Consider the following 24,915-nt stretch of genomic DNA (forward strand, 5'->3'; position numbering starts at 1 on the left):
TGTGCAGAGTTCCTTTGGGTACTGCCACAGTTAAATGGTGTTCATGGTGATAAATACTGTGGATTTCCAGGACTGACATTTTTGAGTCAAGGATAAAAAATCACATGCGGTCATTTTATCCACCGAAAGGATCAGAGATGAGCCCTTAGGATTGTTTCTACGTTTGAGCAAAACCAAGATTGAAACTGAGATATAATTAAAAGAATGTTGAAACTGGAATCGTTTGTTTTCCTTTACACATTTCCTTCATGTGTTTTAGACATTTGACAGAGGAAGCCGAACAAATTTCCATCTACTGTATTTGACTTGAGGTGCAGAATTATGCACACCTGGAAGCACTTTCAATTTCTTTGTGAATGTATGCAAAGTTGGAGGCACACTGCATCGTCTCTGTGCTCACTCTATAGCGTTATTATCACGGTCTATATAAAAAATGGAATGTCCATGACCTGAAGCATCCAACTTTACTTGACCTGTACTCAATTTACCTTGAAATATCTTTTTTTTTTTTTAAAGCAAAAGAAGAAATTCAATATGATGTTGTTTTCTTCTTCCATTTGGTTTGCAAGCACATTTGTTGTGGGGAGAGGGCTGATCCTCAAATTGCTGCCCGGAAACCATAAATGAATTTTATTTTAAGAAAAATCGGAAACCTCTGGAGCGTATAAGATCTCTCAACCCGCTCTACAAGATGTATTAACTCATGGCAGGGTGTCACCAAGTATCTTGGGAGGCATATTATTACATTTCTGTCCTAGGAAACACTTTAAGGTTCATTCACATATGCATTCAGTAGACACTTCCTGCATCACGTGTCGCTTCAAACCCTTTAATCTGGGATGCGAGGTCACATCCAACGTAGGCTCTGTGTTTTCCTCTCCAGCTTCACTTGGCATGAAAATCTTTCATGAAACTTCCTCTTGAATGCTCTTGCTGTTTCTTTGTCCCCCAGACCTACCATTCACAGCTCCACCCTTGCTTTATGTCATTTGCCAGTGTCTGCATTTTATCAATCTGGGCCAATAATAAAGATGGAACTTAAGTGCCACCTCTTCTCTGCAGCTTTCCAGGTTTGCCTTGAAGCCATTATAATTTCATCTTTTACCAAGCCCTTACATACATGTCCTAGATTATTCGTTTGTCATTTACTTTATACTACCTTTTTTTAACTTATATTTTTGTAGGAATGCTTCATCTCCTTAAATAAGACACCAAATGCTTTGAGAAGCAGAGCAGTAGCTTAAATATTTGAGTTCAGTGTGTTGTTATATAGGATCTTCACTTCTTTTTTTTTTGCCCCTGATGATAATAGTTATAATAATTAAACTTCCTATGGGTGAGGCACCAAAGTATGTGGACTGGGGACGACCAAACATACGATGTGGTGTCCATTGATTTTTGGAGAAAATATCTACATAGATATAAAGCAAGAGGTCAGTCAGCCTTATTAAAAGCTAGATAAAAATGTGAACACGTTCCTGAAGGGCTTTGGAGGGGAAAAAAGAAAATAAGAAAGGGAAACGTGACAGGGAGCTAATCCGAGAGACTTCAGAAAGGGAGCTTGTGATGCCTCCTGTTATAAGGGAATCAGGACAATCAATCCATCAGGGTAAATGTGCTAATAAAAGGCACCTGTAAGAGCAGCTGGGGTTGGATCAGCTTTTCCCAGATTCTTCTCTGACTAAACTGTTCTTGACTCTGGTGATACTTGGCTCCCATATTGGATTCCTGACCTGCTCCACCCACAAAATTTCTGATTTGTCTTTTGCCTAATGGCTGATCAACCCTCCGGTTCCTGGCTGGCCTTTCCTCCCAGCTTTGGGATTCTCTCTTCACTCTAATTGCTCTTGAAGTCTCCTCGTCTATGGAATACTGGTGATCGTCTCCAACCACAGCAAAGGTTGCTGCTTCCTAAGTCATGGATGTTAACGGCACGCTCCAGTCACTAACCCAATCTGCCATGCCCTTGGTGTGCACTTCTGCTATATTCTGAGGTATGTTAAAATACTAAAGGAATTGATATTTATCTATTTCTCCCATGACTCCAAAGAACCTTCATTCTACTTCAGGGATATTGATAACTGGGCTGCTTATTGAAATGCAATCTAATAAATACTGTAATAAAGTTTTGCAAACAATGTTTGGGAGCACATTAGGGGAACATGTGAGTCAGACATAGCCTCGGGAACACTTCTTAGAAAATGAAATATCTGAGCAGTTTTGGGTGGTGAATACAATTATTTAGACAGATAAAGGGGAATAGGAAAGGGCATTCCTGGTAGAATATAACTATATTCTCGGTAGCATCAGGACAGAGCATCATATGGAAGAATTTTGAGATATTTATTCATTCAAATAAATAATAAATCAATACAAATAAATATTTATTTCATGTCTCTTATTGTTGAGACACTTTTTGAGGCACTGGATACAGTATGAACGTGGTAGATATGCCCCTGTCCTCATGTCCATATGTCCATTCTGTTGGGGGTAAAGAAGCAATAAACCATAACCAATGAATGAATGAGATGAAGGATGTTTTAAGTCTTCCTCTGCATGAGACAAAGCTGGAAGATGTTCCAAATCCTACTGGATAAGTTAAGCTATGGAAACCGCAAGAATGTAAGCACCATGTAGACAGAGAGTCTGTAATTTCATCAATGTACTTTCAGCACCTAGAACAGTGCTTGGCACGTGAGTACCCGATAACTATTTTTTGAATGAATAAACATGCCTAGGCCACAGCCAGCTCCAGGGTAAGAATTCGAAGAGGGTTTTCAATGCCAGTTAGTAAATCTTGTAAAAAAGCCCGTGTTAACTGACCACATATAGAAGGAATTTATTGGATGATGTCTCCAAGGTTAGGGAATTTCAGATATGTAGAATTTTAGAATATTATAGTATTTATAGAATTTTTCTTCTTCTCACAATATGAGCACTTCTTTTCCTGTAGGCTGTTAATTATCCAGATTAAGGTCCCTAGGCATTTAATTTCAATGGAAGCATCAAGTAGGAATCAATGAATAAAAATGAGTTATGAGTGTGTAGTCATGTCTACACCATCTACAAAATTCTGAGCAAAACACTACACAGATTAGTTGCACTTGTCATTTGTTCTCATATAGACAAATTAGTTATTTCTCCACCTTTCAACCTGTTTTGACATTGGGTGGAGGTCTATTAGACGGAAGCAAACTCAGGCTTAAAATAAATAGCCTTCCATCAAATGTCATTCATATGTCAACAGATATTCATTCAACAGATTGTTGTGCTTTTAACAAATATTTAATCACAAGATACACAATACTTGGTCTCTTGCACTTATAATTCCCCAGGGCTCAGTGTTGACCCTATTCTACTTTCCATCTATATTCCCTTGGAGATCACCTGTTCTCATGGATTTAATCACCATCTATAAGATTATGATTTTTTTTATTTGAAAATACAACTTTTTATTTGTTTATTGCTTTTTTCCTCTCTTTTTTTAATTGAAGTGTAGTTGATTTACAATGTTGTGTTAGTTTCAGGTGTATAGTAAAGTGATTCAGTTACACATGTGTATATACATATGTATATATGTATTTTTTTAGATTCTTTTCCCTTATAGGTTATTATAAAATATCGAGTATAGTTCCCTGTGCTCTACAGTAGGCCCTTGTTGGTTATCTATTTTATATAGACAGATATATAGAGTAGTGTGTATTATGTTAATTGCAAACTCCTAATTTGGTAACTGTAAGTTTATTTCTATGTCTGTAGGTCTATTTCTGTTTTGTATATAAGTTCATTATAAATGCTGGAGAGGATGTGGAGAAAAAGGAACCCTCCTACACTGTTGGTGGGAATGTAAATTGGTGCAGCCACTATGGAGAACAGTCTGGAGGTTACTTTAAAAACTAAAAATAGAGCTACCATATGATCCAGCAATCCCACTCCTGAGCATATGTCTGGGGAAAACCATAATTGGAAAAGATACATGCATCCAAATGTTCATTGCAGCACTATTTACAATAGCCGAGACATGGAAACAACCTAAACGTCCACTGACAGATGAATGGATAAAGAAGATGTGGCACATATATATATAATGGAATATTACTCAGCCATTAAAAAGAATGAAATAGTGCCACTTGCAGCAAAATGGATGGACCTAGAGATTATCATACTAAGTGAAGTAAGTCAGACAGAGAAAGACAAATATCATATGATATCACTTATATGTGGAATCTAAAAAAGATGATACAAACAATGACTTTAAGTATGAAGTTCAAGCATCTCCCCTGAACTCCATACTTATATAGCCCAACTGCTAGGGAACGTTTCCACTTGAATATTATAATAGGACTCAAACTAAATAGGCCCTGCATTGACTACCTCCTACCCCCCAACCCAAACATGTTTTTCCACAGTCTTCTTATCAGTTAGTGGAAATTTCACCTTCCAATTGCTGAGTCTCCAAATTTCAAATAATCTATTACTCTTTTTTATCTCTTCCATCACTTTCCCAACTCATCAAGAAATCCTATTGACCCATTTTGTCATACGTATAGATTCCAATCACTTTTTACCATCTCCACTGCTCCTACCCTGGTCTAAGCCACCATTTCTTTTCTAGATTATTACAAATGCTTCCTAAGTGGTCACCTGTGTTTTCCTTTGCTCCCTTTTATCCATTCTCCCTGCATCAGCCATAGTGAACCTGTTAAAATATGTCAAATTATGTTACTCCAAAGGCATTCTATACAAGTCGGAATAAAAGTCTAAATCTTTATGATATGGCCAACCAAAGTCCTACTGAATTAGGCTGCATGTAACCTATTTCACTTCAACTACTAATATCCTCCTCAGTACCTACTTCCTCTCTAGCGCATTGACCTTCCTGCTCTTCCTGGTAACCCTCAGGCACGTCCCCCATTGCCTTTTGCACTTTCTGTGGTGTCATTTATCCATCACCTCGTACAATGCATGGCACAAAGTAGACATTCAAAAGATATGGAATTTATTCAGTAAACATGGAATGAATGAATAGATAAATAATGGAATCATTCATTAAATACTGATTTATACTAGGTCTTGGAGATTTAAAAAAAAAAAAAGAGCATCGTCTCTCATTTGGGAGACGGACAAGTAAGGGGCAATCCCCACGCTATGTTTAAGTGCTCACGTAGGACTTAGATAATATGCTATCTGAAAACAAAATGGGAGCAGTACCTCCTTCACTCTTGAGGTTAGGAAAGGTTCTCAGAAGAAATAATACTTGAACAAAGCCCCCAAAGTTGAATAGGAACTGTCCAGATAAAGACAGCAGGTAAGAGGAGTGTAGCCTTCGGGGAACTGTAGTCCTGCAGTGGGATTGGAGTAGCTTGTGAAGGATCAAGCATTCACAAGTGGAAAAGTAATCAGGGGCTAGTTGTGAAAGGCCCTATATACCCTGGTAGGTGAAATAGACAATGAAGAGTCTTAAGCAAGGGAGTGAGTTGATCACATCTGTTTTAAAAAGATAATAATGGATCTCATATGGAGCATGGGTTGGCCTTGGGCAAGCCTGGATAAGGAACATTGGATAAAACTTTACTGTGGATACATAAGGAAGAGATGAAAGTGGACAAAACTAAGATGCAGAGGAAGGCAACATAAACGGGCTCTGCTAAGTCAGGGCTGCATGACTGCTGCATTCAGCAACGAGACAGGACAAGCAAGCTCACACACTGTGGTCTGCAGGACCACCTGGCATCTGTATTGCATGGAATGTGAGAACAGCTGCTGCTAAGCATGGACACACTCAATTTGTGTAAACAGTTTGCCTCAAACACCATCAGTCTCAAAGATTTGCCTGCAGGCACATAGGAAAGTATGATGTTTTACACAGAGTAAGGCTGTACTCGGTTATGTTCATTCATTCACTCATTCACAAATGTTTATTGAGTAGCAGCAAGGGCCAGATACCCTTGTAAGGATGGTGGAGACAGCAGTGAACAACAAGGAAAATCCCTGCCCTCGTGGAGATGATATTCCGATGGAGAGAGATCAAAATGAACAGATGTCCACAGTAGTGAGTCAGATGGTGATACATGTTATGGAGACTTAAGAGGGTGGTGAGGGGTTAGGAAAAGCCAGGGGAAGGAGGAAGGAAGTCTGAACTGTTAGAAGGGAGACTGGGAATGACTACCCTGACAAACCTTTGAACAAGGCTTTCAGGAGACAGGAGAATCCAAGCAGGCAGCTCTCCGGATATCTGAGCAAAGGGAAAATTCACATCTTTCCATGATGTTTTCAGTCCAAATATGTGACTGGTTTTAGGGCATCCTTTGTCTTACTCGTGAAAGGTCTATTTCTACCTTATTCCCCCTCAGAATTTCTCAGCTTCTTATACTTTCTGAGAGACAGAGAAAAGCCACGGGTGTGAATGAGGTCCTTCCCTGGGAGCTGCTGGGTCCTCTCCTGGGGGTGACATATGGGCACATCTCTCAGGCACGGCTGTCATGTCCACAACCCTACGTCTAGCCAACCTCAGCTGTGCCTTTGTTTAGATGTTATTTTGTTTCAAGATAAAAATAGTCGCATTTTTTCTTTATAAATATAATATATACACATAAAGTAATTTTAGAAGGAACGATAATAAGTATACAAGTAAAATAAAAACCACTTGTTTTCCATCCAGAAATAAGCAACTTTTCTATCGGAGGTCTTGACATTCCAGATAACCCTGAATTGGAGGTGGATGGGACACACGTGTTTAAATAAAGCAGACACCGTCATTTTTTTCTTTGAACAGAATTCCATTGTATGAATGTAACACTCAGCTCCTTGGATGCCATGTTCTTTCAGAGGCGACACACTGCTCTTTCAGACCCGGCAGAGGTTGGAATGTTCTAGTACCAAATGCTCTCTGCCTCTATTTTCATGACCACATAAATATATATATTTTTTCTGGAACATGCAGTGATGTAATATGATTGGGGGAGATCTTTACCTGAGCCATTATAAACGGAAAATTTAGAATTTATATATTTGAATAAACAGCTCTGCTGGGGACTTGAACATAAAGTCAACATACACGTAGTAAGACAACTATTCTGTATTGACATTCACTGACATCATTGAGAAAGTTGCCTAAAGTCTCTGAGCCTCAGGTTCTTGTGATTATAATATATGCCTTTGGAGATCTCAGTTTGTTAGCAAGGAAGATGACATAAGTGAAAAGACCTTGTGACTGCAGAATGCCACACAAATTCAAGGGTGTTATTAATTATTAAGAGAGTCCTTTAGTATCTTAAATCTCCTGTTTTAAATGCAACTCTAAAAGCCTCCACCTTCTAACTACAGGAAGTCGAAAGGACCAAAAACTCTAACATTAAACTACAGCGACCCCTAGCCCACGTAGGCCGTCAAGACACCTGATGAGCTTCAGGAATAAGCTCTACCACAGATGGTTCTTTTGCCTGAGGGAAAGGCCAATAATTGTACTTTTGGATGATTTCCATCTGTCCAAAAGGAAAACCACTTATGTGTTTTCTTCAGGATTTTCCTGTAACATGCTTTTTAGTTTTAATTTTAAAATAGGAGTAAAAAAAGTAAATATTCTTTACTATTGACATTTTCTTCCTCCAAATTGCTTTAAATGAAGACTATTTCTAAAAGAGCATCACCAGATTTATCCTAAGACTCGCTGTAATGTTTCTGACTTATATATGATTATCTATTTGCATTCACCAAATGCTTTGTAATCCACTGCAAGATTGCAGAGCAAGCTGTTACGAGCTTCAGCACCCCCCCCCCCCCAGTGTATTAAACCCATCAACAGACACAGAACTGTGCAAGGAAAGACCATGGAATATTTTAATATCACAATGGAGAAATATTGGCTACCATGGCTTACCAAAACTCCTATTAAAATATATCAATTGCTTGCTTCCATAGGCTACAGTTCTTTATCTTCAGTTCTTTATTTTTTTAAAAATTTTATTTGCTTTTTTCTTTTTTTATATTCTTTTCCATTATGGTTTATCAATATCTTCAGTTCTTAGTTTAATAGATTTTTGTAGAAATGTTTAAGTTTAAATGGTCCAGTAGGTAAGTTGGACCCCAAAGAGATGAGCCCTTATGAAACTGAACTTGCTCTATGGGTTTATTTTCAGTGCAGAGCATTGAAATATTAATCAGTCCAGCTTTCAGGGATTTCTTTTTAACATCCTTTTCTATGTAAGGGCTAAGCTTCTTTGCTAAGCTTTGCCTTTCTCGACTGTTCATCTCAAATGTAATGGGAGTGCTTGTGTGTGTGTGTCTATATTATACTGGTGACCAGACTTGAATTATGACACAATCCTGGTTATCTTTCAGGCTAAAATGTCTCTCCCCTTTAGGGGTCAGGGATCATTTCAGCCTCAGTGTTCTTTCTACTACCTGCTTCGGGAGGCAGCAAATGTGATCTCGTGCAGGTGCGAGGTGACTTTCATCACCAGTTATTTTTCTTTACATTTCTCTATCAACCTAGCTCAGAAAATACTCAAGAAATAAAAACAACTCTTCACCAACTGCTGGGTTTCTGTGATCTGATCACTTCTCAGTGGAAACCTGTATTACCCTAGCACGGTCCCTGGAGTCTTTTAGGTAAACCATCACAGACGACAACCAACCCTCAAGCCTACAGCAAAGAGAATGCAGGCACAAGGCACCATTCCCCTTCCTACTGCCTTTTAAACTTGGGAGGGGAGACTCAGTTGGGGCGGGGATGCTGCCATTCGCGGGAGGGGCGGGATAAAAGTGTGTCTAATGACACGTCAGTGACAGAAGTCGCCTTAACCCTGTCCCCTCCCGCCCCCCCCCCCCGGCGGTGAATTTCTCCCCCCGTGCGCGCCTCAGTGGCTCTGGAGACCCTTCTCTCTTTAAGACAGCCTCCCGCGCCCCTCACTCCGCCCCCTCCCAGGTCTCTGGGCTCGTCAACGCTTCCCGAGCACCATGGTTGGTCCAGGCAGGCAATCGGAGCACCTCCCGGAGCCGCGGCGAACCGGGGGTGGGGTGGGGTGGAGTGTGGGGGGGGTCTGTTTGTAGTACTCTCAGTCCTGATGTCACAGGCGCAGCAAGGACATCGCAAGGAGGAGTCGGATTACAGTAAGGATGGGCAGTGCAGCAGGCAGCCCGAGTGCACGCTCCAGCCGCCGGGGACCGTAGCCCGGGAAAGGCGGCCCGCGAGGCGCTCATCCCGCGGCGGAGGCGGCACGCTCGGCGCCCCTGCTCTCCACGCCGGGGACGTTTCCGCCGAATGTAGCATGAAACGGGTTGGCTCTGCGCGGCAGCCCTGGGTGCGAGCTGATGCTGAAGACGCCGCGGTGGGGTTCCGGCTGTCTGATTAATGAGAAGCATAATGTATTTTGGTGAGTGTTCACGCTGATGATGTCATGCTGAAGGTGCCCAGCTCTTCATCAGGGCAGACAAGCCCTTTCGAAAATCTCGGCAAAGCCTCGAGAATCTATTCCAGTAAACCTACCTTCAGCAGGCAACTGGAGGACCCAGCTGGTGCAGCCCTAGGAGCTTCCTTTGTGCTACGATCGGGGCTGTTTGTTAGTCGTAGAGGAGTTGAAGTTGGAAAAGGAAAGGGGCAGGGGTGAAGGTGGCTAAACTTTGCCTTGATTTGTGTGATGAAGTTGATTTTTTTTTTTTAGCTAGGTGAGGAAGGAGAAATGGTGCGGCGTGGGAAAGTCATGGGCAAACTCAATGGAATGTAAAAGTTCTGTACTGTGGACGCTGTGGAAGCTTAGTCAATATCTACGGTTCATTAAGCATTTTGGTTTTCCCCTAATTCTGAGGCAGAAAGGGAGAGAAAACATTCTTTGGTGTGCGGTGCTTGGACAGCTGAGAGCACCCTTCCACAGCATCCCAGTTTTCCATCCAGCTAGAGCATCCTGGCACAAAATGCATATTATTTTAAACCTTTAGACGTCTCGGAGCTGTTAAATGTTTGTGCAGTTTAGTTGCGTTCCGTGGTGGAAACCTCCCTTAGGTTTTCTGCGGAGCTGCCTGCCCTTCCAGAAAACACGTTGAGGCTTAGATCTGGGCTCTTAGTGGAGCAGTGTAAGTGGGCTGGGAGCTGCACATTTGCACTGTAACGCTGCAACTTACTGATGGGGAGAAGGCAAAACCCTTCCCTAAATACGAAGCCAAGGATTAGACGGAATATCCTTTCCTCCTCCCTGAAGTTATGCTTTCCTTCTGTAAGTTTCATCCCGCATCATCACCTAAGGGCAGCTCTCTGATATTAAAAGGTTTGTGAGAGCAGCTGAAGAGGGTTCCATGATGCAAATGCTCTGGGTGATCAGTTGCCTTGCTTGGAAATATGTAAGCTAGAGTCCTTTTTCAATTAAAGAGGTATTTCGAGAAACTTGGGGCAGTATTAGTTTCTCGGTTGTTTATTGCTGTGCGTACTGTTTGCTTTGTTTTGTTCGCTCGAGCCTTTGAAACGTTTGCCAAAGTATGCAGAAGCTGAGTGCTTTTTAGTTGTCTTGACAGCAGTTTTGATTTCCCTTTAATTTGCGTCATGTTAGGAAAGAAGTCTTAAAAATAACTAAAATCGATTTTAAAGAAAGGCTCCTCATCGGAGAGACACATTTAAGCAGAATCCAGAGTTAACACTCTTTCCAGGGGGTAGTGATAGAGGTGGTAAGCGTGTGAATTGACAATTCATAAAATAGCAAGTGTTTATTGTGAATGTTTTTGACACGCTCAAAAGCTTGTAAAGATAATATGCCTTTTGGACAAAATCACATTTCAGCATCCGTACTGGTATTTGAGAGATGGAAAGGAAGATTTTAATTTTAGCTTAAGTTTTCAACCTCTTGCAACAATGCCTAAGGCGATGGTGGTGAGGATGTAGTGTTAACCAGAGCAGTGGTGTAAAAGTACTGGTCCAGAGGCCATCCGTGCTGTACTGGATTTTCCTGTGTCTCTTGGAGAAATATTCACTGGGCTAGCTCGTATTATTAACTGCATGCTAGTCCAGCCGTGTTGTAAAGCAGGGTGATTCACAGGGCAATTAGTTTCACTGTGTAATGCAAGTTTTTAATAGCACACATTGAAATATGATGTCCTGCTTCAGATGAAACTATACTCTTTTAAAGGCAAGGCTAAAGTTGCCCTCTGTGTCATGAGCACGGTTCGGTCTTACCATAATTCCGGCGTGAGATACGGTTTTATATTCTCGGAGGAAATCGTGTGTATTTAGGAATGCTGTTTCTTTCAGGTTCTGTTATGCAGCCCCTCGCTCAAGCTGTTTGGCATCCAGAGCTCTGGGAGCCCACCTGTCTCTCATAAAATGTGTGGTCCACGATCTAGGGTCAGAATTGACAATACGACCCAGGCGTGTTAAGATTCAACAGCATTTTAATGTTGCAAATCCTTAACAGTATGTATGTCTGTGTGTATGTACGTAGGCACATACGTGTATTTATGTGTGTGTAGCTATTTCAGGTAAGTTTTTCAAAACAGTGCTTTCACTTTGCAGTTTGGTCACCCGTGACTTTCTTCTTCATATTTGAACTGCAGAGGGTTTATCAGGTCAGAGAGAACAGGGACAAAAGGAAAGCAGGGCTGAATTCTTGGGCTTTTCTGGTGATTTGCGGGAATGGGGTAGAGGTGTCAGAAGTCTTTTATTTGTGTCCCCAGCAGGGAGTGATGGAGAGCATGGTGTTGCTCTCACACCCTGGGAATTGATATGCAAGGAGGGTATTTACTTCCCTTGTAAATAATCTAATTTGTCAGTTTTGCTCGCCTGCTACACCTTTCAAGTTTAACTGAAGACTCATTGCCTGGACAGACTGGCCCAGCCTCTGCTTCTCTGTAGACCCTTTCCCCTTAGGGGCTGGACACTGTGACCCTGTCCTTTCTCAGTTGGAGTCAGCTGTGTGTGTGCAAGTTGGTGGAATAAGTAATATTTCCAGTTCTCCAGAATAACTCGTGTTTTGAGTGTGCTGTCTGAGACTCACGAGGCTAATGGACCCTTTTAATGACTTAAGCCTCACTCTTATCTCCTACTGAAATTTTAGTGCAGTGTTTTCAATAATTGTTCATCTGCACTTACTGCACAGTAATTTAAGAGTTTGCTGTTCAGTCACCGTGGATACGTTTGTTACTTATTCTGTCGATCTCGCATTCATTACTTGGAGTTAAGAATCAGGTTCACACGGGAGAAAGAAGAGAGGAAAAATCCCAGCAAGCAACCTGATTGGGATTTACTGTAAAAGCAAGGGAAAATCATAAAGACTTGTGAAGTTACCCTCTCCACCCGCAGGAATATTTGACAGACTTAAAAATGGCATGTGCCGAGGATGAAGAACCGTTAACAATGGATCCGGAAATAGAGAGTTCCCTGGTGGTCCAGTGGTTAGGACTCTGCGCTTTCACTGCCGAGGGCCCGGGTTCAATCCCGGGTTGGGGAACTAAGATCCCACATGTGGCAAAAAAAAAAAAAAAAAAGTAGTATTATGATCCCCGGTTTGCAAATGAGACCTAGAGATAATAAATAAGAAAATAAATTTTAAAAAATTGATCCGCAAATAACAACAAGCAGCTGGGAGACTTCTCACTGGATGAAGGGAGCGGTCCTGGCTGGCTGTGAGTACAGCAGACCTGCCCCATGCCACCTGGTTACAGTTGGGTCAGGGGACAGCGCTGGCATGAAGGGCAGGTACATCCCAGCAGAAGGCTGTAACCATGTACTGTCTCCAGTATGTCTGAATCATCTTCCCCTTCCATCTGGCTGCACACATTTCTCCACTGCTGGAGTGATGAATGGCTGCCCGTGGTCCTGCCAACCTCACAAACTGTCCACAGTTTGCCAGAGAGGTGTCATGTCACAGCCCTTTGCCATCAGGAGAGAAAATGGGAGCCTGATGGCACTGAGGAAATTCGATGTGCCCGAAAATCAACCAGATGGAGATTCTGGGGTGCTTACAGCCAAGCAGGGGCGAGGGCTTGCTCCCTGAGAATCCTGCTGCAAAAAGAAAGGATGCATCTTAAACAAATGAGTAGAACTTGAGACAAACATTAGAGCTCCCTCTCAATGCTACTATTCATGGCATATTCATTAAACCTGGAGAAAAGGGCGAGCAAAATTTAGAAAGTGCGAATGAGCCGTTCAAGTGCAGCGTGGTGCTAATTGTGAATCAGCTGTCTTCCTTAAAATGCCTTAGAAAAACCTGAAAAAGACTTAGCGCTGTGCATATCATAACAAGAAATACTTGATGGAGGAAGCTTTTAATACAACAGTTAGAAAAAAAGATCTCGTAGGAAAATTCTAGACCAGCAGCCTATTCCCCTGCCTATAATAGACACGTTTATACATTGTCATAGGAAGGACTTTGTTTTTCCGCTGGGATGTTTAGAACATTCTCCAGTCAGCGTTTACACTTTTGGTTGTGTTAGAAAAGCAGTTAGGCGGCAAGGCTACAAGGAAGGAAATGAGCAGAAAACAGCAGGCAGCAGAGAAAAACATTCCTCTTTGTGTGTGTGTTTTCAGTGGAAACATTTAACTCATCCTAATTAGTTGGTACTAGGTGATCTGTTATGGGGAATTAGGTCTACTTGAGTCCCTCAGGCACTCTGGACGTGTTTCTATTTCCCCCGAGGTTGCCAGCGGGAGAGAATAATTCAGGAAGGAATTTGTTCGTCCAGGTTACCCTTTTTGAAGTTTGAAGTCATTACCATTGTGTGTTATTACAAATTAATCTAAATGACATGCAATCAATTACTACATAACAGGGATGGCGGATGTGACAGGTGAATATTGTCAGAAAGCATCAGATGCAGGAAACTGAAATCTAAGAGAACCCTCTCAAGACATTTCTCTTTCAGATTCATAGGAATTTCTCATTTTCGGGAACCAAATTCCAAGGATGATCAAAATGTCAGTAACATGGATTCTTTAATTAGGACCCTTAAATTTTGAGCTAAGTTTTTCTTCTTTTTTAAAGGGCCTTCTTAGTTGCTGTAATTACATGGAAACGAGATGAGTTTATTTAAGGGACAAGTTCCAAAATTCATGAGATAATGACGACTTGCAAAGTTACCCTTTTGTGGGTGGCATAATTGTTCCAAAAAACAAGTGAAAAATTTAAATTAGTGTTTTCTGACTTCCACTGCAGAATATTTGGTCACAGCTGCTTTTGACTGAAATCTCCCTTGATAAGACCAGGTGTGTTGGCTAGAATATATGTGTGCGTGTGTGTGTGAGTGTAACACTGGATCCTAAAACAGTGCCTTGTTATATAAATACCCAAATTTTATTTCTCATTCACATCTTTTGTATATTTGTAAATCTTTTCACATCATTTGAAAGGTAAAACTTTAAGTATTGATTTAATAAGATGGATATGAAACTGTATTTTGAGCACAGCTGGTTTTCAAGTTTATCAACCATTCTATACCTTAGAGGTTTTTAAAGTCAAGTCATGAGGATAATTTTCAAGGCTTTTCCTGCTTAAGAAAGAGGGATGCTTGTATAAGCAGAAAACTATTTCGACTTTGACCTTGAGAAAGAGCTGTTTCCATCTGTATTACACTATGAAAAGCATGTCAAAAAACAACAAAGGTCATAGTCACTGCCCTCTCTGTCTCTCTTTAAAGAAGTCATTATATATCATTTCCCACAAAGATTAGTTTTGCAACAGAATTTCACACATGATTGGTGGCATTAAGAGAAAATATAGCATAAGAGGTGGCTAGAAATATCAAAGCTTAAAGTGGCTGAGATCACGCTTGAACCAAATTGCTAGGGTTGAAAATAGGAAGACGCTTTGCTCTGTTGTCCCGTTAAAATCGTTATAAAGCAGCTGGAAGTCAGCCTTCTTTGAATGTGAGCTCCAGGTTTGCACAGCCTTTAAAATTGAAGGCATTTCCGTGAATCCCTCTGGATTCTGACAACTGAAATGCATATGAACTTGTATCATAGCACTGAATGGGATGAACTGAACCCCTTCTTCTTCTTTATGTTTTTTTTTTTTTTTTTTTTTTTCTGCCCACTTGCAGTAATCACTTTTCTGTAAGTAGGGAGGAGGGAGAAAAGTTGACCTGGGCCAAGGTCAGAGGGGAAATGGGCAGCAGCAGCATTTGGTGCTCTGAGCAATGCTGTTTGCCCCAAAGTACAGCGGTGCCTGGTGGGAGTTGGGGACTGGGGGGCAGGGATGGGGCTGGGGGCTGAGAGTTCTTTCAATGCATGAGCGTTGGTTAATCTCAGGTGTCCTTAGCACCCCGCTCAGCTCAGTGCCAGGCACATAGGCACTTACAAATAGGTGTTGAAACTGCAAGATGAAACGGGTGTTGGAGATCAGAGAGGAAGGGAATCCAGTTCCTCAGCGGATCCAGAATGCTGACGTTCCCTAGCAAAACTGGTGAATGTGAGTTGACAAGAGAAACACACCTCTTTGCTCCTGGAAGAGTAGCTGTTTCTTTTTGTTTGTTTTCAAAGTGTCGAAGTCAGGACGCGCCCTTAGATATTAGATATTTAAATAAACGTAAGAAATTCCACAACCTTTTTTTCTGTTTCACTTTACTTCTGGCTTCCTAGGACTCTGCAGTGTAAAAGGAGAGGGACAAAGCTATAGAATATTAAGACTAATGTTGGAAAATGTCGGAAGGACACGTAAAATCGTAAGATGGGAGAATTGCACTTGGTTTCGATCCACCTGGTCACAACGTCAGTTCTCAGCTGCACTTGGCTTCTGTGCCTTTATCCCAGATGTTGGCATTTTCTGTGTCTTCACTCCAGATGTTGGCTTTCTCTGGCCATGAGGCTGGGATAGGCAGGAACCACCTTATGTGCAAGTAGCCGGAAGTGCTCGGCACGGCCACCAATTTCGCAAATTGCCGTTTGTTAAGGCTGAGCAAGACTGCTGTTTGCATGGCTTTTGTAAAGTTGTTCTTCACACGTACCTTTTTCATATTAATGCATTTTGCTGACGAAGGGAAGCACTTGCGGCAGATTGCTCTGAGGATAAAAACGCAGTCATGAATGTAAACGTACTTTGATAAACATGATCCTTGTAGAGCAATTTGTATTTTTTAAAATGCATCTACATTATTATTTTTTATTCTCAAAATGACCCATTGTAGGAGGTAGACAAAATATAATTATTCCTCTTTTTAGACGAGGAATCTGAGCCTCAGATGGCTGAAACAACTTTCTCAAGGTCACACATCTAGTAAAAGTTAAGGCCAAGACTCCAATTCAGTGGTTTGAGGCTTATTTCAGTGCCCTTTACTCTTTATAGCAGAGCGTAGGGAGGTATTTTTTATGAAAGGAAGATTCTTTGTAGTAATAATGCTAGAAAGAATATTCTAGCTGATAGCTAAAGAAATAAATAAAAATGGTTGAGGTCTAAGACGGATGTGTGTTTTGACTTTGTGGAATCACAATTGATAACAGAAGTCTGAATCTAATCCACACTTTTATTATTCTGCCTTGTTTTTTCACATCAAATAATAATCATAAAAAATCTAATTAAAAGGCATGAATTGGGCTTCCCTGGTGGCGCAGTGGTTGAGAGTCCCCCTGCCGATGCAGGGGACGCGGGTTCGTGCCCCGGTCCGGGAAGATCCCAAGTGCCGCGGAGCGGCTGGGCCCGTGAGCCATGGCCGCTGAGCCTGCGCGTCCGGAGCCTGTGCTCCGCAACGGGAGAGGCCACAACAACAGCAAGAGGCCCGCGAACCCAAAAGTTTTTCCGAAGCATCGTTAGGTATTAAGGCTTGTATTAATTATGTGTTACATATACCTGCTGTTTCACTATTTAACTCAATGCTTGTAAAAACAATGCAAGTCATTTGTACTACAGACTTTGATATTTACAACATTATCTCCAGTATTTGTTCAAGAAGGGAGTCCCAGCCTGGTCTTTATTTCATGACCGATAAAGAAGTAAAAACAACCTAGTTAGAATCTCAGCCGTTCCACTTATTGGCTCTGTATTCTTGGGCAAGTCACCTCACATTTTGATATCCAGGTTTTTCTGTGAAAGGAGAATAATGATAATGTGTTTTCCACAGTTGTCTTCTGAGGACTAAACTATACAAGGCATATAACACTGCCAAGCCCCAGGAAGTCCATGGTGAGCCCTCAGTAAAATTTGATTCTTTCTTGATTTTTCCCTCTATATCCAACCCAGTATACAAATATGTAAAAATTTTTAAAAGTGATGATATCTTTTGGGGTCAAACCAGAAAACAGGGACCATGTCAGCTAATTCACAAAGAAGGACTTTAATGCAGGTCATTAGTTATGTGGGTGATGGAGGAGCTGAGATGCCCCATGAGGGGTGCAGAGGCAACCCAGAGATTAGCAATAGCAAGAAACTGGTAGTGTAAGATGGAGAGAGACGAGATGTGGTCCTGGAGGCCGGGACCCAGGGCCTCCTGGTAGGAGCTGGAATCGCGGCAGGCCTAAGACACTGAGGATGGAAGGATTCAGCCTCAGGCACAGAGGGAGATGGAGAAATACCCTGCCTTCTCCCTTGCGCCCACCCTCCAGTGCATAGCCTCTGCCTCTCATTGGTGGAATCCAGCCAGAGGGCACCAACAAGGCAGTTGGGCAGTGCAACCTGCACATGTCAGCACCTGGGCAGTCCAAAGTTTGAGAGACAGATCTCAGGGCAAATTGGCCACAGACCCAGAGGGAGATCTTACAACTGATATAAGTAGCACTTTATTTTTTAATTTTTTTTTTGCGGTACGCGGGCCTCTCACCGTTGTGGCCTCTCCCGGTGCAGAGCACAGGCTCCGGACGCGCAGGGTCAGCGGCCATGGCTCACGGGCCCAGCCGCTCCGCGGCATGTGGGATCTTCCCGGACCGGGGCACGAACCCGTGTCCCCTGCATCGGCAGGCGGGCTCCCAACCACTGCGCCACCAGGGAAGCCCTAAGTAGCACTTTAAATATCTCAGTTATCAGTGAGAGGTTTTCTCGGGGGAGATGCAGGTAGGAGGGAAAGAAATATAGGTGAAGAGCTTTCAGGAACTCCTCACCAATCCTCCCCGGTCAAGTTCCCACTTTGTCACTTTCTGGTAGTGTGACATTGGACACGTTAGTGAATCTCTCTGTGTCAATTTTTCCCTTTATACGATGGGTTAAAGGGTCTCTCTGACAGAGAGATTCAATCAGAGGTTGAAACAAACTTCATAATCTGCAAAGCACCATAGGAATTGGCCTTGGTATGAGGATGTGAAAACCAAGTGCGTTAGAAAGAAAAGAGTGGATTTTGAAAACATGACCATTTGGAAATATATGTCCAGCGATGCAGCTTAGCATCCCTGTGGAGGTATCTGAGTGCACTGAGAAAGGGGGCATTTGGTTACCTCCTCAAATAGCCCCTGGTACTTTGGGATTAGATGTACCGCCCAGGCCACTTCTAATCTTTTATTTGTCATTATTCTATAACGAAGGGAAATGGCAGAAGCAGAGGCAGAATAGAGAAATGATCAGGGCAGGAGACCTCCATAAAGACTCCATGCCCCATATTCCTTCCTTCCCAAGACTCTAATGGGGACAGACACATTGAAAGCTGAGGGAGTTTATTAATAGTTGCTTGGGAAGGAAAGAGGGATTTGGTATCGATTTTTATCTATCCTTCTGTGTGTTGCTCGACTTTTAAACACTGATTTCTTTGTCTGACTGGCTGTGCTATTAAAAAAAACTTTCTGCCCTTCCTGTATGGAATTATTAGCATCTCTCTCAAAGCCTGCTTCTAAAGCCCTGCGACAGTTTATAATTTATGGTGCCCTTGTTGTGAGGCAACGCGGAGGTTACTGACAGGGAGTGATGCCCTCGCCATGCTCAATCCGGAAGCCACGTGATCACTGCCATGTGTTTCCATTAGCTGCCCCAGGAATGGCGGGCTGTAACTTACAGTTTTATGGGGATACTCAGGAGCCGTGTCCTAAGGAAGCTCTATCAGTTAAATGGTGCATTCAAGGTAGATTGCTCAGAATTTTTCTTTTTCCTTAAAAAAAACAGAGTGGTGTAAGATCCTGAATACTAACCTTCTGGTACATTAGTTTGTTTGGGGAACGTTTATTTTTTTAATATCTTCATTGGAGTATAATTACTTTACAGTGGTGTGTTAGTTTCTGCTTTATAACAAAATGAATCAGCTATACATATACATATATCCCCATATCTCCTCCCTTTTGTGTCTCCCTCCCACCCTCCCTATCCCTCCCCTCTAGGTGGTCACAAAGCACTGAGCTGATCTCCCTGTGCTATGCGGCTGCTTCCCACTAGCTATCTATTTTACGCTTGGTAGTGTATATATGTCCATGCCACTCTCTCACTTCGTCCTACCTTATTACCCTTCCCCCTCCCCATGTCCTCAAGTCCATTCTCTACGTCTGTGTCTTTATTCCTGTCCTGCGGCTAGGTTCTTCATAACCATTTTTTTCCCTTATTTTTAGATTCCATATATATGTGTTAGCACACAGTATTTGTTTTTCTCTTTCTGACTTACTTCACTCTGTATGACAGACTCTAGGTCCATCCACCTCACTACAAATAACTCAATTTCATTTCTTTTTATTACTGAGTAATATTCCATTGTATATATGTGCCACATCTTTTTATCCATTCATCTGTCGATGGACACTTAGGTTGCTTCCGTGTCCTGTACTGTAAATAGAGCTGCAATGAACACTGTGGTACATGACTCTTTTTTGTGTGTGTGTGTGTGTGTGTGTGTGCGTGATACGCGGGCCTCTCACATTTGTGGCCTCTCCCGTTGCGGAGCACAGGCTCCAGACACGCAGGCTCAGCGGCCATGGCTCATGGGCCCAGCTGCTCTGTGGCATGTGGAATCTTCCCGGACCGGGGCATGAACCCGTGTCCCCTGCATTGGCAGGGGGATTCTCATCCACTGTGCCACCAGGGAAGCCCCACACGACTCTTTCTGAATTACGGTTTTCTCAGGGTCTATGCCCAGTAGTGGGATTGCTGAGTTGTATGGAAGTTCTGTTTTTAGTTTTTTAAGGAACCTCCATACTGTTCTCCATAGTGGCTGTATCAATTTACATTCCCACCAACAATGCAAGAGGGTTCCCTTTTCTCCACACACCCTCTCCAGCATTTATTGTGTGTAGATTTTTTTTTTTTTTTTGTGGTATGCGGGCCTCTCACTGTTGTGGCCTCTCCTGTTGCGGAGCACAGGCTCAGCGGCCATGGCTCACGGGCCCAGCCGCTCCGCAGCATGTGGAATCTTCCTGGACCGGGGCACGAACGTGTGTCCCCTGCATTGGCAGGCGGACTCTCAACCACTGCGCCACCAGGGAAGCCCTGTTTGTAGATTTTTTGATGATGGCCATTCTGACTGGTGTGAGGTGATACCTCATTGTACTTTTGATTTGCATTTCTCTAATGATTAGTGATGTTGAGCATCCTTTCATGGGTTTGTTGGCCATCTGTATATCTTCTTTGGAGAAATGTCTATTTAGGTCTTCTGCCCATTTTTGGATTGGGTTGTTTTTTTTTTTTGTTATTGAGCTGCCTGAGCTGCTTATAAATTTTGGAGATTAATCCTTTGGCAGTTGCTTCATTGGCAAATATTTTCTCCCATTCTGAGGGTTGTCTTTTGGTCTTGTTTATGGTTTCCCTTGCTGTGCAAAAGCTTTGAAGTTTCATTAGGTCCCATTTGTTTATTTTTGTTTTTCTTTCCTTTTCTCTAGGAGGTGGGTCAAAAGGTATCTTGCTGTGATTTATCTCATAGAGTGCTCTGCCTATGGTTTCCTCTAAGAGCTTTGTAGTGTCTGGCCTTACATTTAGGTCTCTAATCCATTTTGAGTTTATTTTTGTGTATGGTGTTAGGGAGTGTTCAAATTTCCTTCTTTTACATGTAACTGTCCAGTTTTCCCAGCACCACTTATTGAAGAGGCTGTCTTTTCTCCATTGTATATTCTTGCCTCCTTTATCAAAAATAAGGTGACCATATGTGCATGGGTTTATCTCTGGGCTTTCTATCCTGTTCCATTGATCTATCTTTCTGTTTTTGTGCCAGTACCATACTGTCTTGATTACTGTAGCTTTGTAGTATGGTTTGAAGTCAGGGAGCCTGATTCCTCCAGCTCCGTTTTTCTTTCTCAAATTGCTTTGGCTATTTGGGGTCTTTTGTGTTTCCATACAAATTGTGATATTTTTTGTTCTAGTTCTGTGAAAAATGCTATTTGTAGTTTGATAGAGATTGCATTGAATCTGTAGATTGCTTTGGGTAGTAGAGTCATTTTCACAATATTGATCCTTCCAATCCAAGTACATGGTATATCTCTCCATCTATTTGTATCATGTTTAATTTCTTTCATCAGTGTCTTATAGTTTTCTGCATACAGGTCTTTTGTCTCCTTAGGTAGGTTTATTCCTAGGTATTTTATTCTTTTTGTTGCAGTGGTAAATGAGAGTGTTTCCTTAATTTCTCTTTCAGATTTTTCTTCATTAGTGTATAGGAATGCAAGAGATTTCTGTGGATTAATTTTGTATCCTGCTACTTTACCAAATTCATTGATTAGCTCTAGTAGTTGGCAGTGTTGCCTGCTTTTTCCTAACTTTAGAAGGCTTAATAGGGGAGTTCCCTGGTGATCCAGTGGTTAGCATTCCAGGCTTTCACTGCCAAGGACTGGGTTCAATCCCTGGGCAGGGAACTGAGATCCCACAAGCTGTGTGGCATGGCCAAAATAAGTGAAATAAAATGAAATCAAACGCTTAATAATAAGAACATCACTGTGAGAAGCCCAAGCCATGGACTTTACGGACCTCTTGGTTTCCTTAGAGAATTCGTCAGCTCCCGTTTGTGGAGAGCAGAGCTGGTGCTGACAGGCGATGCGGCACCACTGACTGAAGAGCAGAATTTAGCAGAGCCGGGATGTCTGTCTTTGTCCCAGATGCTGGCATGAGTAACTTCATCAGCCCCTCACCATCATCCCTAAGAGGAAGGCCAGTGGGTCTAAATCCTGGCTGCACAAAGGAATCCCCTGGAGAACTCTGAAATGATGCTACCATCAAGGGCCAGGGCACTCTGATTAAATCCACTTCTCTGAGCTGGAGCCCAGGCATCTGCATTTCTTTTAAAAGGCCTCAGTTGATTCTGAAGGACAGCCAGCTTGAGAACCACCGGGACGGGTGACTTGAACCCACTTTACTGAGTGCACCCTGTGACCCAGGAGTCCCCACTTGCTGGGTCACTCAGGCAGTGGGTCAGGACTCCAACCCAGGTCAGTCTGAGCCCAAAGCTTATGTTCTTTCGTCTCAACACACTGCTTACCTTGAGGGAAATCAGTCCATGGCATGAAGTCTGGACCTGATTGCAAGCTGCTTTGTGCTGCCCCGCCCACTCCCTGCCTCAGTTTATAGACTGGAAGTCCCTAGGGAGGAGCCCTCCTCCCCTGTCCTTGGGACCCTTTATAGAGCTGGCACCCAAAAGAGATTCATGCCGTGCAAGTTGATTTAGGATCACAGTGGGATGGTTCTGGAAAGGATTTTAGAACTGTGCTTCTCAAAATTTAATGTTCATACAAATCCCCAGAGGATCGTATTAGAACACAGGTCTTGGTTCAGTAGGTCTGGGGTGTGGCCTGGGATTCTGCCTTTCAATGAGCTCCCAGGAGATGTCTGTGCTGCTGGCCCACTGAACACACTTTAAGTAGGGAATCTTTAGCGATCATTTAGCTGACCTGCGGCTTTCTGCTGACATGGAAAATCTGGTCTAAGTCTCCAACCTCTGTTCCTCTGTTTCTGTTGTACAAGATACTGAATGGTCCACAGTTAGAGTTCAACTTAGGGTGACCAACCATCTCACTTCTGCCTGAGACTGAGGGGTTCCCCAGGACGTGGGACTTTGAGTGCTGAAATGAAGTCTCGTGAGGACGGGGATGAATTGTTCACCCTAGTTCCAGTAGCTCAAGTTCGAATCCTAGCTTCAGTGCTCAAGACCCAGCTCCCCACAGGGAACTCGGGCAAGTGACTTGCTTTCTTTGAGCCTCCATTTCGCTATCTGTGAAATAAGAATAATAAACGAAACTTCCTAGAATACTTATAAGGATTGACTTAGATGGTGTACGCAGAGCACTGGGCCTGCTGTTACTATATTCATCCTGACAAAACATTGACCTGACTCAGCACTCCCCTCCATCACTGAAAAGAAGAAACACCCCAAAGATCAAGTGTAAGTGGTCACGGATCATCTTTATTGCACCATCTCTGTACAGAGAGGGCAGCTTGTAAATTACCTCCTGCCCACAGATATGATGGACAAGCCGGGGTGAAGTCATTCGTCATTCAGCGTGCAGTTTGCCTACCCCGAATGTCAATACTAATGATTTTTGCTTGTTGTTTAGGGGAAGAGAGGCCTGGCTAAGGCTTGGCCACCTTGGGACACTGTGAGCTGGCCCCTTGTGTTCTGTTGACCTTGTTTATCCATTAGTGTTTCTCTGAGCGTTGTAACAGTTTATGAGGGCGGCCGCAGCTAATGATTGTTTTTCCATCTCCTGAGCCATCCTTGTCTTAACAATAGATAACCTTAAAACAACAGGCACACAAACAGACAAGGCAGCTTCCACTGAAATGCCCGTGCTCCGTTGGCCTCGTCTTGGGTGAAAGTGGCTGGCTTTGCCCGTCCTTACCTGGGAAAGCCGATTCACTCACCTGTCAAACGCCAGCCGCTTATCAGAGCACTTAGTCTGCCAAATATGTGACGATTATGTGAGAAGCAAAGTGCACTTTTGTGTTTCTACGAGGACTAGTAAGTAGGGCTGCTCCAAGCAGCAGATTATTCCACAGTAGTGGTTACCTGGCCTGAACCGCTGCCTACTAGCATTTTAGACAAGAAAACAAACGAACAACAAAGCAGAGGCTACTCTTGCTTTCCTCGAGCATAAAATGTGACTGCAGGAAGGTTCCAACACGGTTGCACTTTCACTTATGAGCATCTTAGAGGCAAAATTGGGAGATTTTTTTGTCTCTGGTCCCATCTCTGCTTGCTGTCGTCAGAGCTGCTGCCATGCTAACGTATGCTCTTTGACGTATGGAGTCAAAGTCTCCATGTCACAGACAGGAAAATAGAGGCCAAGTGCTTGGTGAATGCACGTATCTGGCGCTAGTGACGAGGCTCCGACCACAACTTACAAGCCAAGCGTCGATTTAGTGGCGTGAGTTTGCAAAAATGGCCCCGAGCCTCAGCTTCCAAATCAGTAAATTGAGACAGTGGTAACTCATCAGGCAACCCTCTAACTACTAAAAATAGCTGAGGTTTATTACGTGCTTGGTCCCTGCCAACCACTGTTCTCAGGGTATGGCCTCCACCGCTCCTCCTAATGGCCTTGTTGGAAGAATGATCAGGGCCACTTTGCAGATGAGGAAACACGAGTACAGAGAGTGCAAGCAAAGAGGCAGCAGTAAGTGGCCGGGCTGGCTCAGACCCTGGCCACACTGTTTGGTGTGACCTTGAGTAAAACTCAGCCTCTGAAAGCCAGAGTCCGGGAGCACATCCTCTATATGCAGATAGATCATGGGTTTTTGAAGGAGGCAACAAACTAAAACGTGAACCAACACACAAGCGGAGAGCATCTCACCTTGTCTGCCAAGCAGCCACCTGCTGGTGGGCCTGAGACTGAGAGCAGGGAAAGATTCCGGCTCCCTTCCAGAAAGGGTAGGAGATAGGAAGTCTTGTTCATGGAACACGCAATGCTCCAAAGTCAAGGCTTACACAGACTGCAAATGGCATTGATAGTTGGCCTCCCTGTGCAGGAGCGGTGCCTGGGGGCATGGCCTCTGTGTGTACGTGTTCCTGACACAGTGGCAACTCTCTTCCAAATGGAACAGCAATTTCTTTCTCACTGGCTTCTTCCTGGGCACATACAATGTGCCAGGTGTGAGGTGATCTTTTCTTATCAGATAACAATCCAAA

At 43.0% G+C, this 24,915-nt stretch overlaps 1 protein-coding gene across 5 annotated transcripts in view; it reads left to right on the forward strand.

Moving 5' to 3' along the window:
• Window positions 1-24,915, forward strand: part of ZNF385D (zinc finger protein 385D) — a 962,333-nt gene that overhangs the window by 614,619 nt on the left and 322,799 nt on the right. The window contains exon 1 of one of the 5 annotated variants that reach the window (XM_019948634.2): window positions 9,073-9,374. The exons of the other annotated variants lie outside the window; for them this stretch is intronic. Coding sequence (XP_019804193.1) covers window positions 9,353-9,374 — 22 coding nt within the window. The 5' untranslated portion in view covers window positions 9,073-9,352. Of the gene's footprint in view, window positions 1-9,072; window positions 9,375-24,915 lie in introns of those variants that run through there. 5 annotated transcript variants of the gene reach the window in all.

The sequence above is a fragment of the Tursiops truncatus genome, chromosome 4, assembly GCF_011762595.2.
Source record: "Tursiops truncatus isolate mTurTru1 chromosome 4, mTurTru1.mat.Y, whole genome shotgun sequence".
Lineage (NCBI taxonomy): Eukaryota > Metazoa > Chordata > Mammalia > Artiodactyla > Delphinidae > Tursiops > Tursiops truncatus.